Genomic DNA, 17636 nt, shown 5'->3' with positions numbered 1-17636 from the left:
ACACTGCGTATATCACGTAAGTAGCTCCCATTGCGCTTGGCCATTGGCTCTTTCCTACCAGCAGCAATAATGTCAAGTCAGTCTCTGTAATGGTGGTTGCTTTAAGTGAGCCGTTATATAACACAATTTTAACATTTTGTTTCACAGTTTAGCGTAAGGCTTTCCGCTTTCCGGCTTCCATTTTGATCTAGGATGCTTGTATTTAAATCCTTTTGTTTTTTTTTTGTTTGTTTTTCGCAGAATCCCAGTTTCCTTGCTTTTCTGCCCACATTTTTCGGGTTTCCAGCTGACTTCCTAGCTTCCTGTTTGCCCTGGGATGCATTGTAACATTGGGCTGGATACACTGACTAGCTAGAAGGATCTAAGTATTATATGAATTAGAGAACAGGGGAAATAACCAGTGCAAACCAACAACTTGTACACGTGAGAGCTGTGTCTACAGCAAATACCTTTCCCAAACGTACCCGAATGAGGGTCCCTGGTGACTGATGTCGGGATTCCGCTCAAGATGTAAAGGGAAGGACGTGAACAGGAATGTAATAATCAAATTAGTGAAAAGTTAAACCAAGCTTAGAGTCAAAATCACCAGCAAATTAAGTTAACAAGTCATAAACCCTAAACCGGAGCATATAAGGCAGTTGGCTCTAAAGCCTGTGAGCTGGTTTCACAGGATACTGGTGGTTAAACCCACTGATGGGATCCAGGTCCAGACTGTCCTGGTCCTTTATCCATGTGTTCCTATGGGTTGGGTCCCTCCCAGGTACTGGATTTTGCTGCTTTTCTAGCAGGTGGCAGTTTACATAGGTCCATAGCTTGGGTAATAGAATTAGTCCACAGGCTTTTGAAAATCGATCCACCGCATCACTATGTGTTCTGTAGAGGAAGGCATATCCATAATAAAATCAAAGGCAATGTGATACCATAGCTGGTATGACATAGGAAGGGGTTGTAAGGACCCAGCTGCTGGGTGGCAAAAGCAGTCCAGGACAAAGGCCTTTGTGTCCCTTTTCCACTCTGGCTATAAAAAATGATCCTGAATCTGCTACTGGATACTCCTGGATGCACTGGAAATCCAGAGACATTAAGCTACTCGGGCTGAGAGCCTCTGTGTTCCTTTCAGACACATAATTTGTGACTCGGCACATTTTGTGGAGGCGGATTATCCTGCTTTGCCTTATTGCAACCGAAGGCTAAAACACTAGATAAAACACGGTAATAAGTTGTCTCCTCCCTTGGGGTTCAGATAATGGTGCCCTTCCATTTCCAGGATAAGGCAATAGCCTTAGTATTTTTTAAAACTAATTTCTGTAATAAGAAATTGCAATAGCAAACTTTGAAAAGAAGAGGGCCAGGCAAGGATTTAAGGATTTTTCAGAGACTACAGACTTTATGATTGGTAAGGACTTGAAAAGGGTGGTTTGTACCTTCAAGTTAGTGTCTCTATTCTTCCAATGCTGACTTCATGGGTCTAACTTCGGTGCAGTTCCTGGTCTTTGGGATAAGACTGCTTCAATGCTGATGTCAAATAAATCAACACTACAAAGGGTTAAGAAGGATCAGGATGTGTAAAAATAGGAGTAGACATGAACCATCTTTTTGAACACCTTTAGGGAGAACAATTACACTGGTATACAGTGATCTTGGTGCCAATGATGTCTGAACGCTTTTATATTAAGTTTATGGTGCTGATTAAGAAAATGACTTCGGTTTTGTCAGATTGGCCCTAGTTTCTGAGATATTTCATTGTTAATTAATGCAACACGTTTGAAAAGCATTCAGAATTGCAAGAATATTTTTATTTTAGTTACAACTAGTAAGTAAACAGTCTAATATCATACAAAAAAGAAATTAAGAATATCTAATGCATTATTTTAATGGATATCCATTATCTCAAAAACTAGAACTAATTCAATAGGATTTTTGAATTCAGCGCACCCTCAAAATACCCTAAGTCCATTCAAAAAACCTTGGCACCTGAAAATTTTTTTTTTGTCGACCTGTGTTATAGAAATGAATAAAAAATGCAAAAACCAAGAAATATAGGGCTTCCTTTACTGAAGTAGGGCTGGTTTATAAAAAAAAAAACTGATTCAAATAGAATTTACATTTCTCAAGTTCTACATAACGTAATTCTAGCTTTGCCTGATAGATCTTATCTGGGGAAAAAAGGTATTTTATCACATATTCAGCACATCTCTAAGAACATGCCCACATATTGCTGAAAAGTGGTGAGGGCATTCACCAAACCGAATGGTAGTACAAGGAACTCATAGTGACCACTGACAAGATAGATGATATGGGACACTGTCAAGTTTTTTTTGTCTGACTGCCTTTGTATTTTTTGCAGGCCAAAGAACGCTACATCATAAAGGAGATGCTCTTGAAACTGTTGTCTTAGTGAACCCATCAGAAGATACAGTTGTTTTTGAGGTACGTTTTATTGCTGGAAATCTTCAGTAAAATTACTAGTTAATTAAAATGCATGAGGCCATTTAATAAACACCAAGATTTAGTGGCTCAATTTGCTGTTTTCCTCACTAACTTGTCCCTCTCAACTCACCAACCCAGGTCCATTCCCTGATCTGTGATTCATCTGCACACAAGTTACTGATTCTGAGTGGCCAGAGCTCAGACTCAACTGGTGACCTCATCTTGCAAAGTGGGCCGTTCACCTTTCAACGTTTCTCTGCCATATTCTCTTATCTTGGGGTGAGAATAAGCAAACTCAAATGTATTTGTTCAATATTTTAGGTAATATCGATGTGCTTTTGCTCCAAGCATAGACAGAATTATACACATCTTTAAGAGCAGTCTGGAATGAGTGTTTCTCTTAAATTGTAATACAGACAATAATAAAAGACAATCTCTGGAAATGGTATACTGAACTGATTCTGTTTTTTTTTTCTTCCCCTCATTCGACCTTGAAGGTTAGTGGCCTACTGACTAGTTCAGACCCAGAGCAGCGGGCCCAGCTCACACTGTCCTGTCAAGGAGAGGGGAGCTGGAGCTCGCTAAGGCAACACAGCTCACTCATCCCAGAGTTCTTGGACTACAGACTGAACCCGGAACCAGTGTTGCCAGAGATGGAGGGTGTTACTGAGTTCACGGAGTACATCTCGGAGACAGTGGATGTCCCATCACCCTTCGACCTCCTAGAGCCACCCACATCTGGGGGGTTTCTTAAGCTGTCCAAGCCATGTTGCTACATCTTCCCAGGAGGACGAGGAGACTCTGCGTTGTTTGCTGTAAATGGCTTCAACATTTTGATAGACGGAGGATCTGAACGGAAGTCATGCTTCTGGAAGCTTGTCAGACACCTGGACCGCATTGACTCCATTCTTCTCACCCACATTGGTGCAGACAATCTTCCAGGGATCAATGGACTCCTCCAGAGAAAGATAGCCGAGAAGGATGAGGAGCACTCTCAAGGCTCTGCTACCTATAGGGACTGGATGAAGAATATGATCTCACCAGAGCTAGGGGTGGTGTTTTACAATGTACCAGAGAAGCTACGAATGTCCGAGTCAACATTAAAGGTGAAGCGGAGCATCGAAGAGGCTTCACTCACACTTCAGTACCTTACTAAACTGGGAATTAAACCCGAACCTCTCTTCAGAGTGGTCAGCAATACGATTGAGCCCATTACACTTTTCCACAAACTGGGTGTAGGTAGACTAGACATGTACGTTTTGAACCCAGTGAAGGACAGCAAGGAAATGCAGTTTCTTATGCAGAAATGGGCAGGGAATAGTAAGGCAAAGACCGGTATTGTGCTTCCCACTGGGAAGGAGGCAGAGATATCTGTTCCCTACCTGACATCGGTCACTGCTCTTGTCGTGTGGCTCCCTGCCTGCCCCACAGAAAAGATTGTTAGAGTCTTGTTTCCTGGCAATGCACCACAAAACAAAATATTTGAGGGACTTGAAAAGCTAAAGCATTTAGATTTTTTGAGATACCCAGTCGCTACTCAAAAGGACCTATCTTCTGTGGCTCCTTTACCAGTAATAAAGCAGACAAAAGTTAAGCACAGAACTGATAGCAAAGAGAGCCTTAAATCATCCCCTAAGATACATGGTAAGGTTTCTAAGAAAGAAGCTGAGGAGGATGCATCAGAAACCAAGAGTGACTCTGCAAAGGAAAACAAAATTGAAAAGAAAGAGAAGAAATTAAAAGAGTCTGACAAAATTACTAAACCCCTAAAAACATCTGACCCAGTAAAGCTGGAAAAGAAGAAACTACTGAAAGAGAAGTCAATTAAAAAGCCAACTAAGGAGAGGGTGTCCAAGATAGATGAGAAGAAGGAAAAAGAAAAAAAGGAGATCAAGAAGGAAAGGCGTGACGTTAAGAGAGATGACACGTCTAAAAAAGATGAGAAAAAAGATGTCAAGGTAAAGGAAGACAAAAAGAAGGACACTGCAAAGACTGAGCTTAGGAAGCTCACCAAACCTGATCTAAAGCCCTTCACTCCAGAAGTCAGGAAGACTCTGCACAAGGCTAAGGGTCATACAAAACCCAAGACCGATAAAGCCAAAGGTAAACCAGTTCAAGAACAAGCCACTGGTCAAGCATTAACTGCTGAAGAGACACCATCACTATCAGAAATGCCAACCACAGTGGAGAATCTTTCCATTGTCTCCTCTCCAGAAGATCTGACCAAGGACTTTGAGGAACTTAAAAGAGATGAAATTTCAAAACAGGAAGCTGAATCAGTTCATGATAAGGCTCTTGTAAACGACGCTGTAATTGCAAGCCTTCCTACTGAGACTGAAAAAGAGCAAATTGTCCCTCAGTCTGATTTCACACATGCGGCAGAATCCCTATCTGAGGCAAAGCAGCCTTCACATCAGCAGCCATCAAAAGATGAAGAGAAATATGAGAATGTGGATGCAACCATGAAGTCTGAGAAAGTAAAGAGTGATCTGAAGATGGGGGAACCAGAGGAAAGTGTCAGGGTCGCTGAGGCAGATGACATGAAACTGGGGAAAATAAATGAGGATAAAGAAATACAAAAATATGAATTTCAAACAACCAAAGAGGAAACGGAGTCGTTGAAGAGGGCTAAACTTGAGGAAGATTTAGAGGACAAGATGAAGATAGCTGGACAAGCAGAAGCTGAAAAGACAGGGAATCTAAATACAAGTGATAAAGCGCTGAAAATTAACAATGAAGACAAGGAGGATTTTGACAAAGACTGGAATATTCCGCCTCCTCCAGAGGAGCATTATGCAGCCAGAAAGGAGGATGAGACTCTATATCTGCCCAACATAGGCAGTGTGACAACTGCAGGAGACCATGTTTCCTTTATACAAGATGAGACTATTCCAGGATATTCTGAAACTGAACAGACTCTTTCCGATGAGGAAATTCATGAGGAGACTGAAGACAGAATATCACACCTGCACTATGAAATGAGCACCTATGACATTTCTGTTCCTGATCAGCCAGGTTCCTATGATGCCATCCATGGTATGAGAGAGATTAAAGCAACAGCTGGGCCCGTGGCAGGGAATTTATCAGCAAAGAGTTTTATGGGAGGTCCAGATCCTGCATTAGCAGTGTACTCTACCAGCATTGTCGCAGCACCCCTAGCAGAAGAGGAGCATGTCTCTTTGGCTACTTCCATCACAGAGTGTGATAAGCTGTCATCTTTTGCTACCTCTGTTGCTGAGGATCAATCTGTGGCATCTGTAACAGCAACCCAAACGGAAACTGAAACCGGTAAAAGCTCATCACTCCTGGATGTGGTCAACAGCATTCCATCATCTGCCCACACTGACGCTACCCAGGGAAAAGAGTACCTACACTCAGCAGGGACTATTTCTCCTACTTCCTCCTTAGAAGAGGATAAATGTTTTAAATCGCCACCTACTGAGGAATACCAACCCTTTGTGCATGGGACCGAGAATGGAGGAAATACCATACATGTGCATGATGAGGAAGATGAAGAGGAGGAGGAAGATGAGGACCAAACTCCTAATGTGGACATTCCACTTAGCAAGCTCCAAGAAGGATATGCATCCCCACTGTTGTTTAACAATACAGAGAAATATTTTGAAGCTCCTGCATCATCCTTGACACAATCAGTTGCAGTAACTGCAGCTGATCTAAAATCTATTTCATATCCAGTTGATATTCAGGCTCCTTTTTTCAAAGCTGATGCTATGGCAATTTCCTCAAGGATATCTCCTCCACCCTCCTTTGCCTCATCAATCAAAGAGTCCATTCCTTTCCCGGAGACTGAGGAAAGATGCCTCAGCCCAGAAGACAGCACCATAAAAATGGCCTCCCCATCACAGTCTGGACCAACCAGTCCAGGTTCCATATCTTTCCAGAAGTTCCCTGAAGGGGAGAAGATTAAATCACCATTTGAGCAACAGCACACAAAGCAGGAGACAGAATGTGAACAACGGGCCACCACAACATATGAGAGTGGTGATCAGAATGGAAAGACTGGCCAGAGCCCACAGGAATATGACCAGCACAAGTATTCACCACTTCCAGGTCTGAACAAAGGGCTAGCATTGGAAAAAGACACAAAGCAGACACCTATTGCATACGAACAGGAGAAAGACAAAGACACACAGTCTGATGCAGAAGTGAAGGCATCACATTCTCTACCAAAGAGCACTGTAAGCGAAAGGATAATGTTTGAAGAAAGTGATAACGAGACAGAAGGGGATTACTATGAGGATCTCAGAGGGTACAATAAAACTAAATACACTGAGGAAAGAGAGAGTCGATTCCTAGATGAGGATGACATTCTTGAGAGAAAGGAGTCCACCAAAGACAAAAATATGAGAGAAGCAGAAAAAGGACAAGAAAACAAAAGCTCTGTTACTTCTTACTTGCAGCCCACAGTGGATACCTCTTTATTAGGTAAAGAACATGAAACTCAGGATTTGTACTCAGACGAAGAAGAGGGAGTTAAACACACTGGTGGAGCAGGGTCCAGACCATTATCACTGGAGTCCAACCAATTAGATTTACCAACATATGATCCCTCATCAAATCTTTATTCCCAGAGTGCCCTAACAGCTCAACTAGACCATTGTGCTGAATCATCACTTAAGGAGAAGTCACTTCATGCTGATCATAAAGAACCGTTTACATGCACACATGGAAATTCAGCGGGACAAGACCAAAGCGCATTGCTTAATAAGACAGAGGCTACATCAGAAGCTGCACACTGCCGGTCTACTAGTACTTTTAGTTATAATGTATCTACTGATTTAGAATTTTCATATATGGAAAAAAAGGACAATGCAGGAACCGCCCAGCCTCAATCACCATGTTCAGACAAAAGGGAAGATCGCACCAAAGAAAGAGTGTGTGATACTGTGAAAATAGATGAGAAAACAGTGAACGAGGCAAAGTTTGAAAAAGAGAGTGAACAAGACACGTCATCACACTTTTCGTGTTTTTACCAAGAAACAGATACAAAGCAAGAATCCCCAGGCAAAGATGATTTTAAACTTTTACAGGAGGGTGACAGTGAATTAAAATATTATCCTGATGAAAAGCCTATCATGAAGGATTATGAATTTGGTTTTAAGGAGGAACGCCACCACTCAGGTGGACATGATCTGTCAGAAGGTGGAGAGGACACCAAGACACTTAAACAGTCAGATATTCTGGGAAAATCTGAAAGTTCATCTGGATTTTCTGTGTCATGTTCTCCCAGAGAAGAGACTTTGCCAGTTAGCAGGGATTATTTATACTCATCACCCTCAGCAGAGACTAAGGAGGGTGTTCATTTAAGTCCTTGTGCCTTCCTTGAACAAAAAGATCATGACCATGATACATTCAAGCAGGAAGTCAGACAAGATACTCCTTATGCATCTGTCAAGAGCTTTACATACACAGAGATGTATGAAAATAAAACAGCCGGAAAAATCGATCCGTACTCATTTGCCTTAAGTGATAAGCAGGTGCACCCTGATGACTTGTCCACAGATCTAGACAAAGTGAAAAAAGTAGACAGCTCACTAGAGCAACAAGAAGTAAAGAATGAGATGTCACCAAAGACTGAAAAATTATTCTCTGGCATGGACAGCAAAAAAGAACTATCATCATCATCATGGGAGCAACGTAATTTGGAGTCTCAGCCTTCAGTGGATGCTTTACAGAAGTATGGTGTCAGTGAAAATCAATCCAGAAAGGATGAAATCGTGAAAGGGGAGGAAACTACTGCCTCAGAGAAAAGGAAAGAATACCCATTTGATACTGATGTCATGAGTTCTTCAAGTCAGATTTCTCTTGGGCAAAAAGACCTCTTCGCTCCAAACCCTCAATTTGACAGCCATGCCAGTAAGTCATCCCAGAAGCCCCCAGAGCAGCATTTAGGTGTTCATGCATCTGAGTACTCTTGCTCAAGTCAGTCCATGATGCACCACTTTGAGAAAGAAAAGGCCCCAATCAGCGGAGACATGAGATTAATAATGGGTGAAGATGAAGAAGATGAGGATGACGATGAGGAAGAAAGGACAGGAGAAGACACCAGTGATTCCGATGTCGAAAAAGGCTCCAAAGAGAGATCTGAGAAGGAATGTGTAAGCCCGTATGGTAAATCTGCTGGAATAACACACCCAGGAATGAAAAAAGATGATGATAATAGCCAGACTTTCACATGCAAGCCTGAAGACAGCTTTGACCTTCAACCAAAACCTTCCTCATCAGAACTTTTTGGATCCAACAGCGACAGCCATATGAAACACACAAAAGCTGAAGCTTTTGAAAAGAAAAGTAGAGCTGATACTGGTTCTCTCTTCACTGGAAGCTACACTGAATTGGGATCCTCGGGATTTAAAGAGAGGCCAGAATATGTTTTTTATGGAGACAGCAAGGAGTCTGATCTTGGCAGTCAGTTAGGGATCAAAGACCAGGAAAGTTACAGCTCTGATCAATCAAGTAAACAATGTGAAGAAAAGCTGTACCACAATGAAAAAGATGCTGAGTCTGAAAAGCAGAAGACACCTGAGAGTAGGAGAGCAGGGGACATTGACCCCTTGGGTTTTACCTACACCACTACCTTTGCCACAGCATACTCTTCCTCCTCATCTTACAGTTACTCCTCCTCTACCCCAGTTTCCCTTTCAACCAGTCGTCAATTTGGAGAGGAACTAGAAACACCTGCCACTGTCTCAGACTCCTTCAAGCTAGATTACGACAGTGCTGGTTTAGACTATTCTTCTTTCAAAGATGAACACTCCCTTGTGATGGATTCTCCATTTTCAAGTTCTGGGGGTTTAATGAAAGACGAATACCTGGAGGTGTCTGAAAAGCTGATGACGGCTACCACAACTGCAGAGTCCACCTCAAGCCTCACCAAATTCTCACCACTTAGTCCTTTTGAGGAGGTGAAAGCCTTCCCACCTACCACTGTTGTTGTAGATGGCAAAAAACAGAGTTCAACAAGCACCATAAAGGATAAGGGACCACATGCTGACATCTTCTATCACCCTGAATGGACTGATGATTCCCGGTTTGGTGCTGGAGAGTCTTACTCCAACTTGTTGCACTCTTCAGGGATGGAATCAGCACGGGTATTTCATGATGTTTCATCGGTGAAGCCAGAAGGTTTGGATAATAAATATCTTTTGGAGGAGGCTGGAGATAGGAGCAAAGAAACTCATGCATTCACAAAGCAGCAATTCACTGTTATATGCCCAAAGGAAAGCCCCAGTGTACTGACATCAACTTCCCCCCATCAACCGATTTCTTATGCACCTCCTTCCCAACAATTCATGCAATCGTCAACAGCAAATGGGCCCACTGAGGTCAGCTTAAGCCCACCTGTAGCTCCATCTGCAACAGCCCAGAGACCCAGTGTTAATGAATCAGCTTTGTGTGAAGCAAGGAGGACTGTGGAGGATGAAGAAAAGGAGAGAGAAATGAGAAGCAGATTTGAGCCAGAAGCACAGAATCTGCCTGGAGCAAGTCCAGGGGCTCATACAATGCATTATAAAGAGGAAGGTGAAGCCAAGGACAAACACCAAGAGTTTGATTGTCCACCACGCCCTCTAACCTTGGCATCAACCAATCAGACATTTCATTCCTCCTTCTTCCCAGAAGCACTGAGCGACTCCGGAAAGGATACTGCCATTCCTCAGGATGTCTGTACAGGGGCTGCTTCTTACGCCTATTCAACCTCCACTGTTTATTCATCCTCTGAGTACAAACACCGCAAAGGAGAGATATCACCCTCCTTCATTAATCCAAGTCCACATGGATTTTCCAGTGACGATGAAGAAGAAGATCCTGGGAGCCACCATTCACAGGAACATGATAACCAGAAGAGCATTTCTATGATGAAGTCCTGCAAACAGGAAGACCACCATGTCCCCAGTGGATTTGGAGATGGCAGTGGATCTCAACATCTTCCTGGCACTATGGCAGCTGGAATAGGCTTAGCTGGAGAGGAGACTCCGCCCACTTCGGTAAGCGAATCCTTGCCCTCCCAGTCGGACTCTGATGTGCCACCCGAGACTGAAGAATGTCCATCAATCACTGCCGAAGGCAATCTGGACTCAGACGAAGACACTGAACACCTGCCAGTAGATAGATTATCTTCAGTTACTGGTGGAGGAAATCCCCATTTACCCTCACCAAGATCCTCTCATAGGGTTCAGGATCCCCCACCTGTACCCCCGAGGGACCCCTTACCCCATCCTCCACGCCCTGATGTGTGCATGGTGGACCCAGAGGTTTTGTCTAATCAGCAAAATTATGCAGACAAGTTGCCCAAAAAGGACCTAAAGACCAACAAAGGCTTAAGAAAGTCACTTGGAAAGCCAAAGTCTGCTTCCCCAGTTCGTAAAACTGAAACAAAGGCGAAGAGATCACTCACCCCTATCAAGCAAGCTTCTAAGGATTCTGTGCCACGTTCATCTTCATTGAAAAAACAAGATTCAGAAAAGAAATCAAAACCATCCAAAACACATGACAGTCAAGGATCCAGAGGTGAGGACAAGGACGAAACATACAGGTCTAGTCACAATCCAGGAAAAGGACTGGTCAATGGTGTGAAAAACAGCACAGGTGGGAGCAACAGATATATTGGTAACATATGAAGCTGTCCTGTACAATGTATTATAGATACCTTCTTAATTTAGATACCAGATACCTTCATAATACGTTATAATGGTCAGTTCTAAGAATTAATAATGCATCACAGCATCTTCTATTGACTGACATAATGCATTATAACATTGATTATAATACTTCATAAGCTCCAGTGACGCTGTCATGGATACCTTCATAGTGCATTATTGATTGGTACGGAATGCTTTGTATAGCTTTATGAAGGTATCTGTAGTGCACTATAGATGAGAACTTCATAAAGCATTCATAATGCATCATAAACATGGCTGTAATGTATTATGCCTTTTTTATTAATATAGCCATGCTTAATATGCTTTATGAATGCATCATAACATGTTATGAATGTGTTAATAGATTCTTAGACATGGCATTCAACTATTACCAATATATTTTATACTCATCACCTATATTACTATTAAACAATGTAGAATACCATGAAACACAAGAGATGATTCTAAGAAATCTGTGATCTACAATCTATTCCTTGCATCCTAGGTTCAAGCTCTCAGAAAACGACTTCTGGTTTGTCCTCTGCCTCGCCCATTTACGTGGATCTGGCCTACATCCCTAATCACTGCAGTGCCAAGAACGTGGACCAAGAGTTTTTCAAGCGTGTGCGCTCCTCTTACTACGTAGTGACCGGGAATGACGCTAGCTGCGGAGAACCGAGTCGTAGCGTTCTGGACGCGCTGCTGGATGGCAAAGCCCAGTGGGGCACCAACCTCCAGGTAGGAGCTCTGCTGTTATTATTTCAGTACCTTTTTCTTACTTTGTTGTATTTTCAGTGCCAGTTTTTAATGTCCTCCTCGGACGTGCTCACTTTCCGTGTGAAACTTTCTTGCAATGCCCTTTGCATGGAAAATCACACAATGACCTTTAACCTCTGTACACAGGTGACTTTGATCCCCACACATGACACGGAGGTGACCCGAGAGTGGTACCAGCAAACCCATGAGAGGCAGCAGAATCTCAACATTATGGTTCTGGCCAGCAGCAGCACAGTTGTCATGCAAGACGAGTCATTTCCTGCCTGTAAGATTGAGTTTTGAGCTCCTACCAGCCCCCTTGTTTTCAGGCTCTTTCATGTTATTGGCTTCTCCAGAGCTGGTGGACAGAGACTCACATACTGTTTAGCCAAGCAAAACCACTTCAAAACCACTCCATATATATTTTCATAATGAAGGTCATGTGTGGTATAATATTACATATTTCCCATCTGATTCCTAATTATTGCCATATCTTAGTTCCTGACAGATAGTTAATGTACACAAATTTCATGGTACGGAGGATTTAGCAGACAGGATCTATCACGACTTAACTCTCTGAGGTACCAGAGGCCATTCCATGGTGGCGGGGCCAGCAACGAACAGTGTATATGCATAGAATTCTGTAATGAACAGCACAAATCACAATTCACTCATATAGAACCTGATTATTTAAATACCTTCAAAGTAATTTGAAAGCACCTTCATATCATACCTACATACCCACAAACCGAAGCTGAACCCTGGACATACCCATTAACAAAGTTAAGGGGAAAGATTAGCTTTGGGGGCAAAAAAATATGTAAACCGAAAACCTTAACAGACAGACTGAAAACAACGAACGAACCAGGGTTTTGACTAAATGCTTAAAAAAGGTTCCTTATCTGCAGCTTTTTATATGGTGAAGCTGAAATGAATTTGTGCCGCGTATTGCAAGTTGCAAAGTGTTTAATGAATAGTCTTGGTTTGTGGTTCAATATAAAAATGGATGTAATTATTATATTGATAAATGTTTAGAGTCAGCAATTTGGTTCTTATGTATGTAGATCATTGTAGTCTTAGGCAGGTAGTTAGAACTGAGGTCAGTTTTCAAAAGTAATAGACAAGAAAATAGTAAAAGCAAAATAAAAATTCTGTTGTATGGAGTTCTGCCCAGACTCTCATAGTCATACTACATAAATACTGCAGATTTATTCCCTCCCAGCTTTACTGAGGTGGACTGTATGTTTTGGTCTACTTGGCTTTTTCTGCAGGTTGCTGTGCTCTGATCTTTGTGCTCCTTCGGTTGAGATTAAAGACTATTAGAAAGACACTAAAAGTTAGACTAAATGCTTGTGTTTTGATGTTGAGCTACAGGTTTCACATGGAGAGCGTCCGAAATCGCATACTTGTAGTATGCGAAATATAGTATGCGAAGTATGTCTGAATCCTCAGTATGGATGAGACAGTAAGCGAATGGTATCCGGATGACATACTACATTCTGCGAAATTCCGAAATGTAAAACCGATGGATGCTACACTATCCCACAAGGTCACTGGAGCAGCAAAGACCGTCAAAAATTTCTAATCTCATAGCTTGACATAGTTTTTAACTTTCACTGGGGTCAATCTAAATCATTGGTAAATAACTGAGTCAGGTAATATGCAAGATGGTGACCACAGTCTGTCTGAGTGCATGCATACTGCTCTCATGCATACATACGGTACATACTACATTAATGGTTGAGTAGTAGGCTTCAAATGAAATTCAGTATGTATTGTGTAAATATGCAGTTTCTGACGCATCTATAGTGTATCTGACCTTGCATTTATTTAGGTGATTGTATGCAATGGGGCTTCTTCAGTAGCTTCAGAAGCTGGATATAGACTACAAAAGACTAAATATGTCTATGAAATGTGCGTAAAACACAAGATGAATAATGACTACTGTGATAAAGTGATTTTGTAAGGATGTGTGAAGGCAAATTTTACTTAAGAATGAGGAGTTGAAGGAAGTTGTTTTACCTGCGTGTTTACGCTATGTTTACCACTGTCCAATCAGTGGATCTGCTGCCTCCTTTACATTTCCCACTGTCCAATCAGTGGATCTGCTGCCTCCTTTACATTTCCCACTGTCCAATCAGTGGATCTGCTGCCTCCTTTACATTTCCCACTGTCCAATCAGTGGATCTGCTGCCTCCTTTACATTTCCCACTGTCCAATCAGTGGATCTGCTGCCTCCTTTACATTTCCCACTGTCCAATCAGTGGATCTGCTGCCTCCTTTACATTTCCCACTGTCCAATCAGTGGATCTGCTGCCTCCTTTACATTTCCCACTGATCAATCAGTGGACATGCTACCTCCTTTACATTTTCCACTGTCCAATCGATGGACCAGTAGTCTCCTCTACATTTCTTATTGCCCAGTAATTGAATAATGTCCAGCTTCTGTTAAAAGTCGCACTGTATTGGCCAAGCTGGATTGTTTTAAAGTGTCTAAAACTGTCCATGATATTGGATGTTTAACATTTTTGCTGTTCGCAGCATATATCAATGAAGAAATATCTGTGTTTGCTGTCCTGGATTGGACCCCTCCAGCAGAGCATGATCCAACCCAGTTGATTTGCCAGTATGACCACAGATTTATAAATGATGCTATTTTATTTCCTGAATTTGGTATAGAGAGTTCCTGAATTTATGAATGGCAGATCTCTAGCTGTAATTCCCATATACGTTGAGGGACCAGCCTTGTTTGACTCTGAGGTCCCGCAGTGAGGTTTCTTCCTTTCAATGGCCGTTATAGCAGCCAAGAGGCTTCTCAAGCCAATGGTCACGAAAGATCAAAGGTCGCAGGAAATTTAAATAAAGATAATGTACGAATAGCTCTTTACCCAGCAAAGGCTGGTTTTTCTTGACTGGGGCTGAGGGAAAGCCTACAACAGAAATCTGCAAGTGTAGTAATTAAAAAGCACATGTTGTAGGGACCATATTAACTGCTTTAACAGTGACCTGTTAGCTATCATACTGTCTGAAATGTGTGCGCAGAAGTACTATATAAGAAAGTTAATCTGTTTGAAATATTACTGCCAATGTACTAAATGTAAATATGCTATCAACAAATTTAAATCTGCCCTTATTGTTAGCCCTGAAGATGGATAAATTTGCATTTTGAGGGGCTATACATAACTAGCTTAGATAAGACATATGCATTATATTCAAAACATCTGTAATTGTTTCATATTTTAAGTATCTCTTGTATAATTGAAGTTTTGGTGTTTTTGTTTGTGCTTGTTAAACGTTCTACATTTTTTAAGTTACTGATTGATTTATATTACATGTGTTTAAGTGGTGTTCCCACAGGTCTTGTTTTTTTATTTTTTAATTTTTGCACTCAGATTTTATGAGAATGAGTTATCAAGGTGCCTCTTCCTGAGAGAGAGAGTTCTTGTAAATGTCCTCCATTCGTTGTATGTTTTATTGTAGTCATACGAACTGGCTTTCTCTCTCAACTAATGCAATAGATGCAGTGAGGATACGTGTCGTGCATGCTTGTGTGGCGAGAGTGGCTGCGGGTGAGCACTGCGGGGGCAGCCAGCGGTGCATGGCGGCCCCTCCTCGCTCTTTTGTGGACTGAGTGATACTGGTTTTGGATCTGTGTGCAGATAATAATGTGAGGTGCTGTAGCACATGCTGGGATGGTTAGCCAGTGAACAGAAGTGTGCTACAGCATCTTGTTCAGGGAAGACTAGAGGCTGGTGGTTCCCCCCCCCCCCACTCACTTCACTGCCAACATCTCTGGTTCATCTCCTTGGTATAAAAGTTATTAATTTTGTTCACGCTTCCAGTTGCTTTTCGAACCTGTGTGTGGTGGTCATGCCATATGCCAGACAACGTCCTCTTCATACCAAAAACACTCACCACAGGTAGCACCATCCCTGTGCCCAGAAAAACACCCACAGTACCCCCGTCCACAGCCACAGTGCCCAAGATAGACGGTTATTTTGCCATTTCAGGGGCAAAAAGCTCTCACTTGAAATGACATTTTTGAATGTAGAGATGTAATTCTGAAATATGCCGTTAATGGGACAAGAGGCACATGGCCCGACGTGTCCAACACAAGAATAAGACATGTGACCCACACTGTGAGCTGGAGCAATAGCTGTGCGAGTGGGATCAGTAAGGAAATGTGACTCACGCCTTTTGTGGAAGCGCGGGACCTGAGAGAGTAATATTAGCGTATCTGTACGGGTGATGTGTGGTATGTGGCTATTATGGATTATCTCCCCAATACCCAGAGCATAGAAGGTCCCTGATACGGTTAGATTTTTTTTGACATCTAAAAAATCTGCGTATTTGCCCTTGTAAAACACTCTCCACGGTTGCAAAAGTTTATAGATTGAAATAGTAACATGTATATACTTTTTAAGAAAATGCATTAAGGTGACCGTGTTTCTTTTTAGAAGATTTAAATTGCCCTCTAAATCTTTCCAAGAAAAGAGAGAGAGAAAACAATTTAAACAACACAGCAGCGGTCTCCTGCGTGAAGCAAACTCCAAGCCACGATGGATCCCTCAAGTCATTTTCTTCCAGAAGGTTCTGCTTGTTCATGCATGTGATAACATGAATTATAGTCACGTATGTAATAGCTAAAGAGGAAGTTCAACTAAATATATATATTTTTAATGGTTTGGTGGTACCAAAATGGCACGTGTGTGATCCAGCTGTGCATCTGTCCCCCTGTGGCATAACTCCCTGAGGCACTGTGATAGCTAGTCTGTCCTGTGCTGTATAATCCTAGTTCATCTGTTTGTGTGCAAAGCTCTGTATCTCTTTAAATATAAAATAAGAGTATAACTACTTATCATGAAATCAGTTAAAAGGGAAATAAAGTACATTTATTGAAACTCGGGAATGCTTTGTGTTTTGGTTTTTGAGTTATACGCTAGTAAAGGTCGTGAATCTTTTATCCCATGTTTATTCGCTTGAAAATGAACAATATTTTGTACGTTGCAAAGGCTCACACCCGTCTCTTCAGGTAACAAAAAGGTTTTTTTTTCCTGAATAAATATCAAAAGATCCCCAGGATTGTAAGCAGGTAATGCCATTCAGGGTCATTGCTCTAACTGAGGACCCCGACCGATGCTCATGTATAAATCAAGGGCTAGTAAAGGGGGCAGAGTACCAAACGAGGGAAGAGAAGCGACTAACGTAGGGCTTGCATGAGGATTTGGGCATTCTGCCATTTTGTAACTGGCTTAAATAAAGAGCGGATTCTAACCATATTCCTCTACCCTGTTTTTCTCATCTAACCCGACATCTGTCTGTTGAGGCTGGTCCAGAGGGAAACGTGTCTCTATGGCAACAGACTGAAGCTCTTAATGCCGAATGAGCTGTAATTAGAATGCAGGAAAGGTGCGGAGCCCCCGCTCGGAAGAAGCAGAGTTTAAACGCAGGCCGGTGGTTCGCTGGCAAACGCGTGTTCATCTAGCCACATTCACGCGGCTCGCTGTTCGTTCGCCTCTCTAATTGCACATCCTCGGCCTGCGTCTCCATTCCCACAGGCCAGCTGCACTCAGCCCAAATGATCCTGATGGGACTCCCGGTCCTACATGCACATCCCACATTTCATCTGATGACATGGGAGCTCGAGTTCCCTTCCCAAGCTTCTGTCCACTTACTTTCAGAAGGGGGCAGGGGTTGGGGCAGGGGTGGGGCCGGGGGAAGAGGAGCGGCCCTCATAGAACCACAGGAAGGGCAGCAGTCAGCAGAGTGCTGGTTTACTATATTAATAAC

At 42.3% G+C, this 17636-nt stretch overlaps 1 protein-coding gene across 3 annotated transcripts in view; it reads left to right on the top strand.

Annotated features, from left to right (window-relative positions):
- Positions 1-16747, top strand: part of LOC111836482 (microtubule-associated protein 1A-like) — a 40435-nt gene extending 23688 nt beyond the window's left edge. For 2 of the 3 annotated variants that reach the window (XM_023797793.2, XM_023797795.2), the window contains 5 exons: positions 2348-2430; positions 2569-2709; positions 2928-11037; positions 11596-11828; positions 11994-16747. In XM_023797793.2, the coding sequence (XP_023653561.2) occupies positions 2348-2430; positions 2569-2709; positions 2928-11037; positions 11596-11828; positions 11994-12149 (8723 nt within the window). In that variant the 3' untranslated portion in view covers positions 12150-16747. The remainder of the gene's footprint in view (positions 1-2347; positions 2431-2568; positions 2710-2927; positions 11038-11595; positions 11829-11993) is intronic. The other variant, XM_023797794.2, reaches the window with a different exon arrangement.
- The last annotated feature ends 889 nt before the right edge of the window (positions 16748-17636 follow it).

This window comes from Paramormyrops kingsleyae, chromosome 13 (genome assembly GCF_048594095.1).
Source record: "Paramormyrops kingsleyae isolate MSU_618 chromosome 13, PKINGS_0.4, whole genome shotgun sequence".
In the NCBI taxonomy this organism is placed as follows: Eukaryota; Metazoa; Chordata; class Actinopteri; order Osteoglossiformes; family Mormyridae; genus Paramormyrops; species Paramormyrops kingsleyae.
The sequence above is the reverse complement of the archived record's forward strand: the minus strand, read 5'-3'. Positions and strand labels throughout refer to the sequence as shown.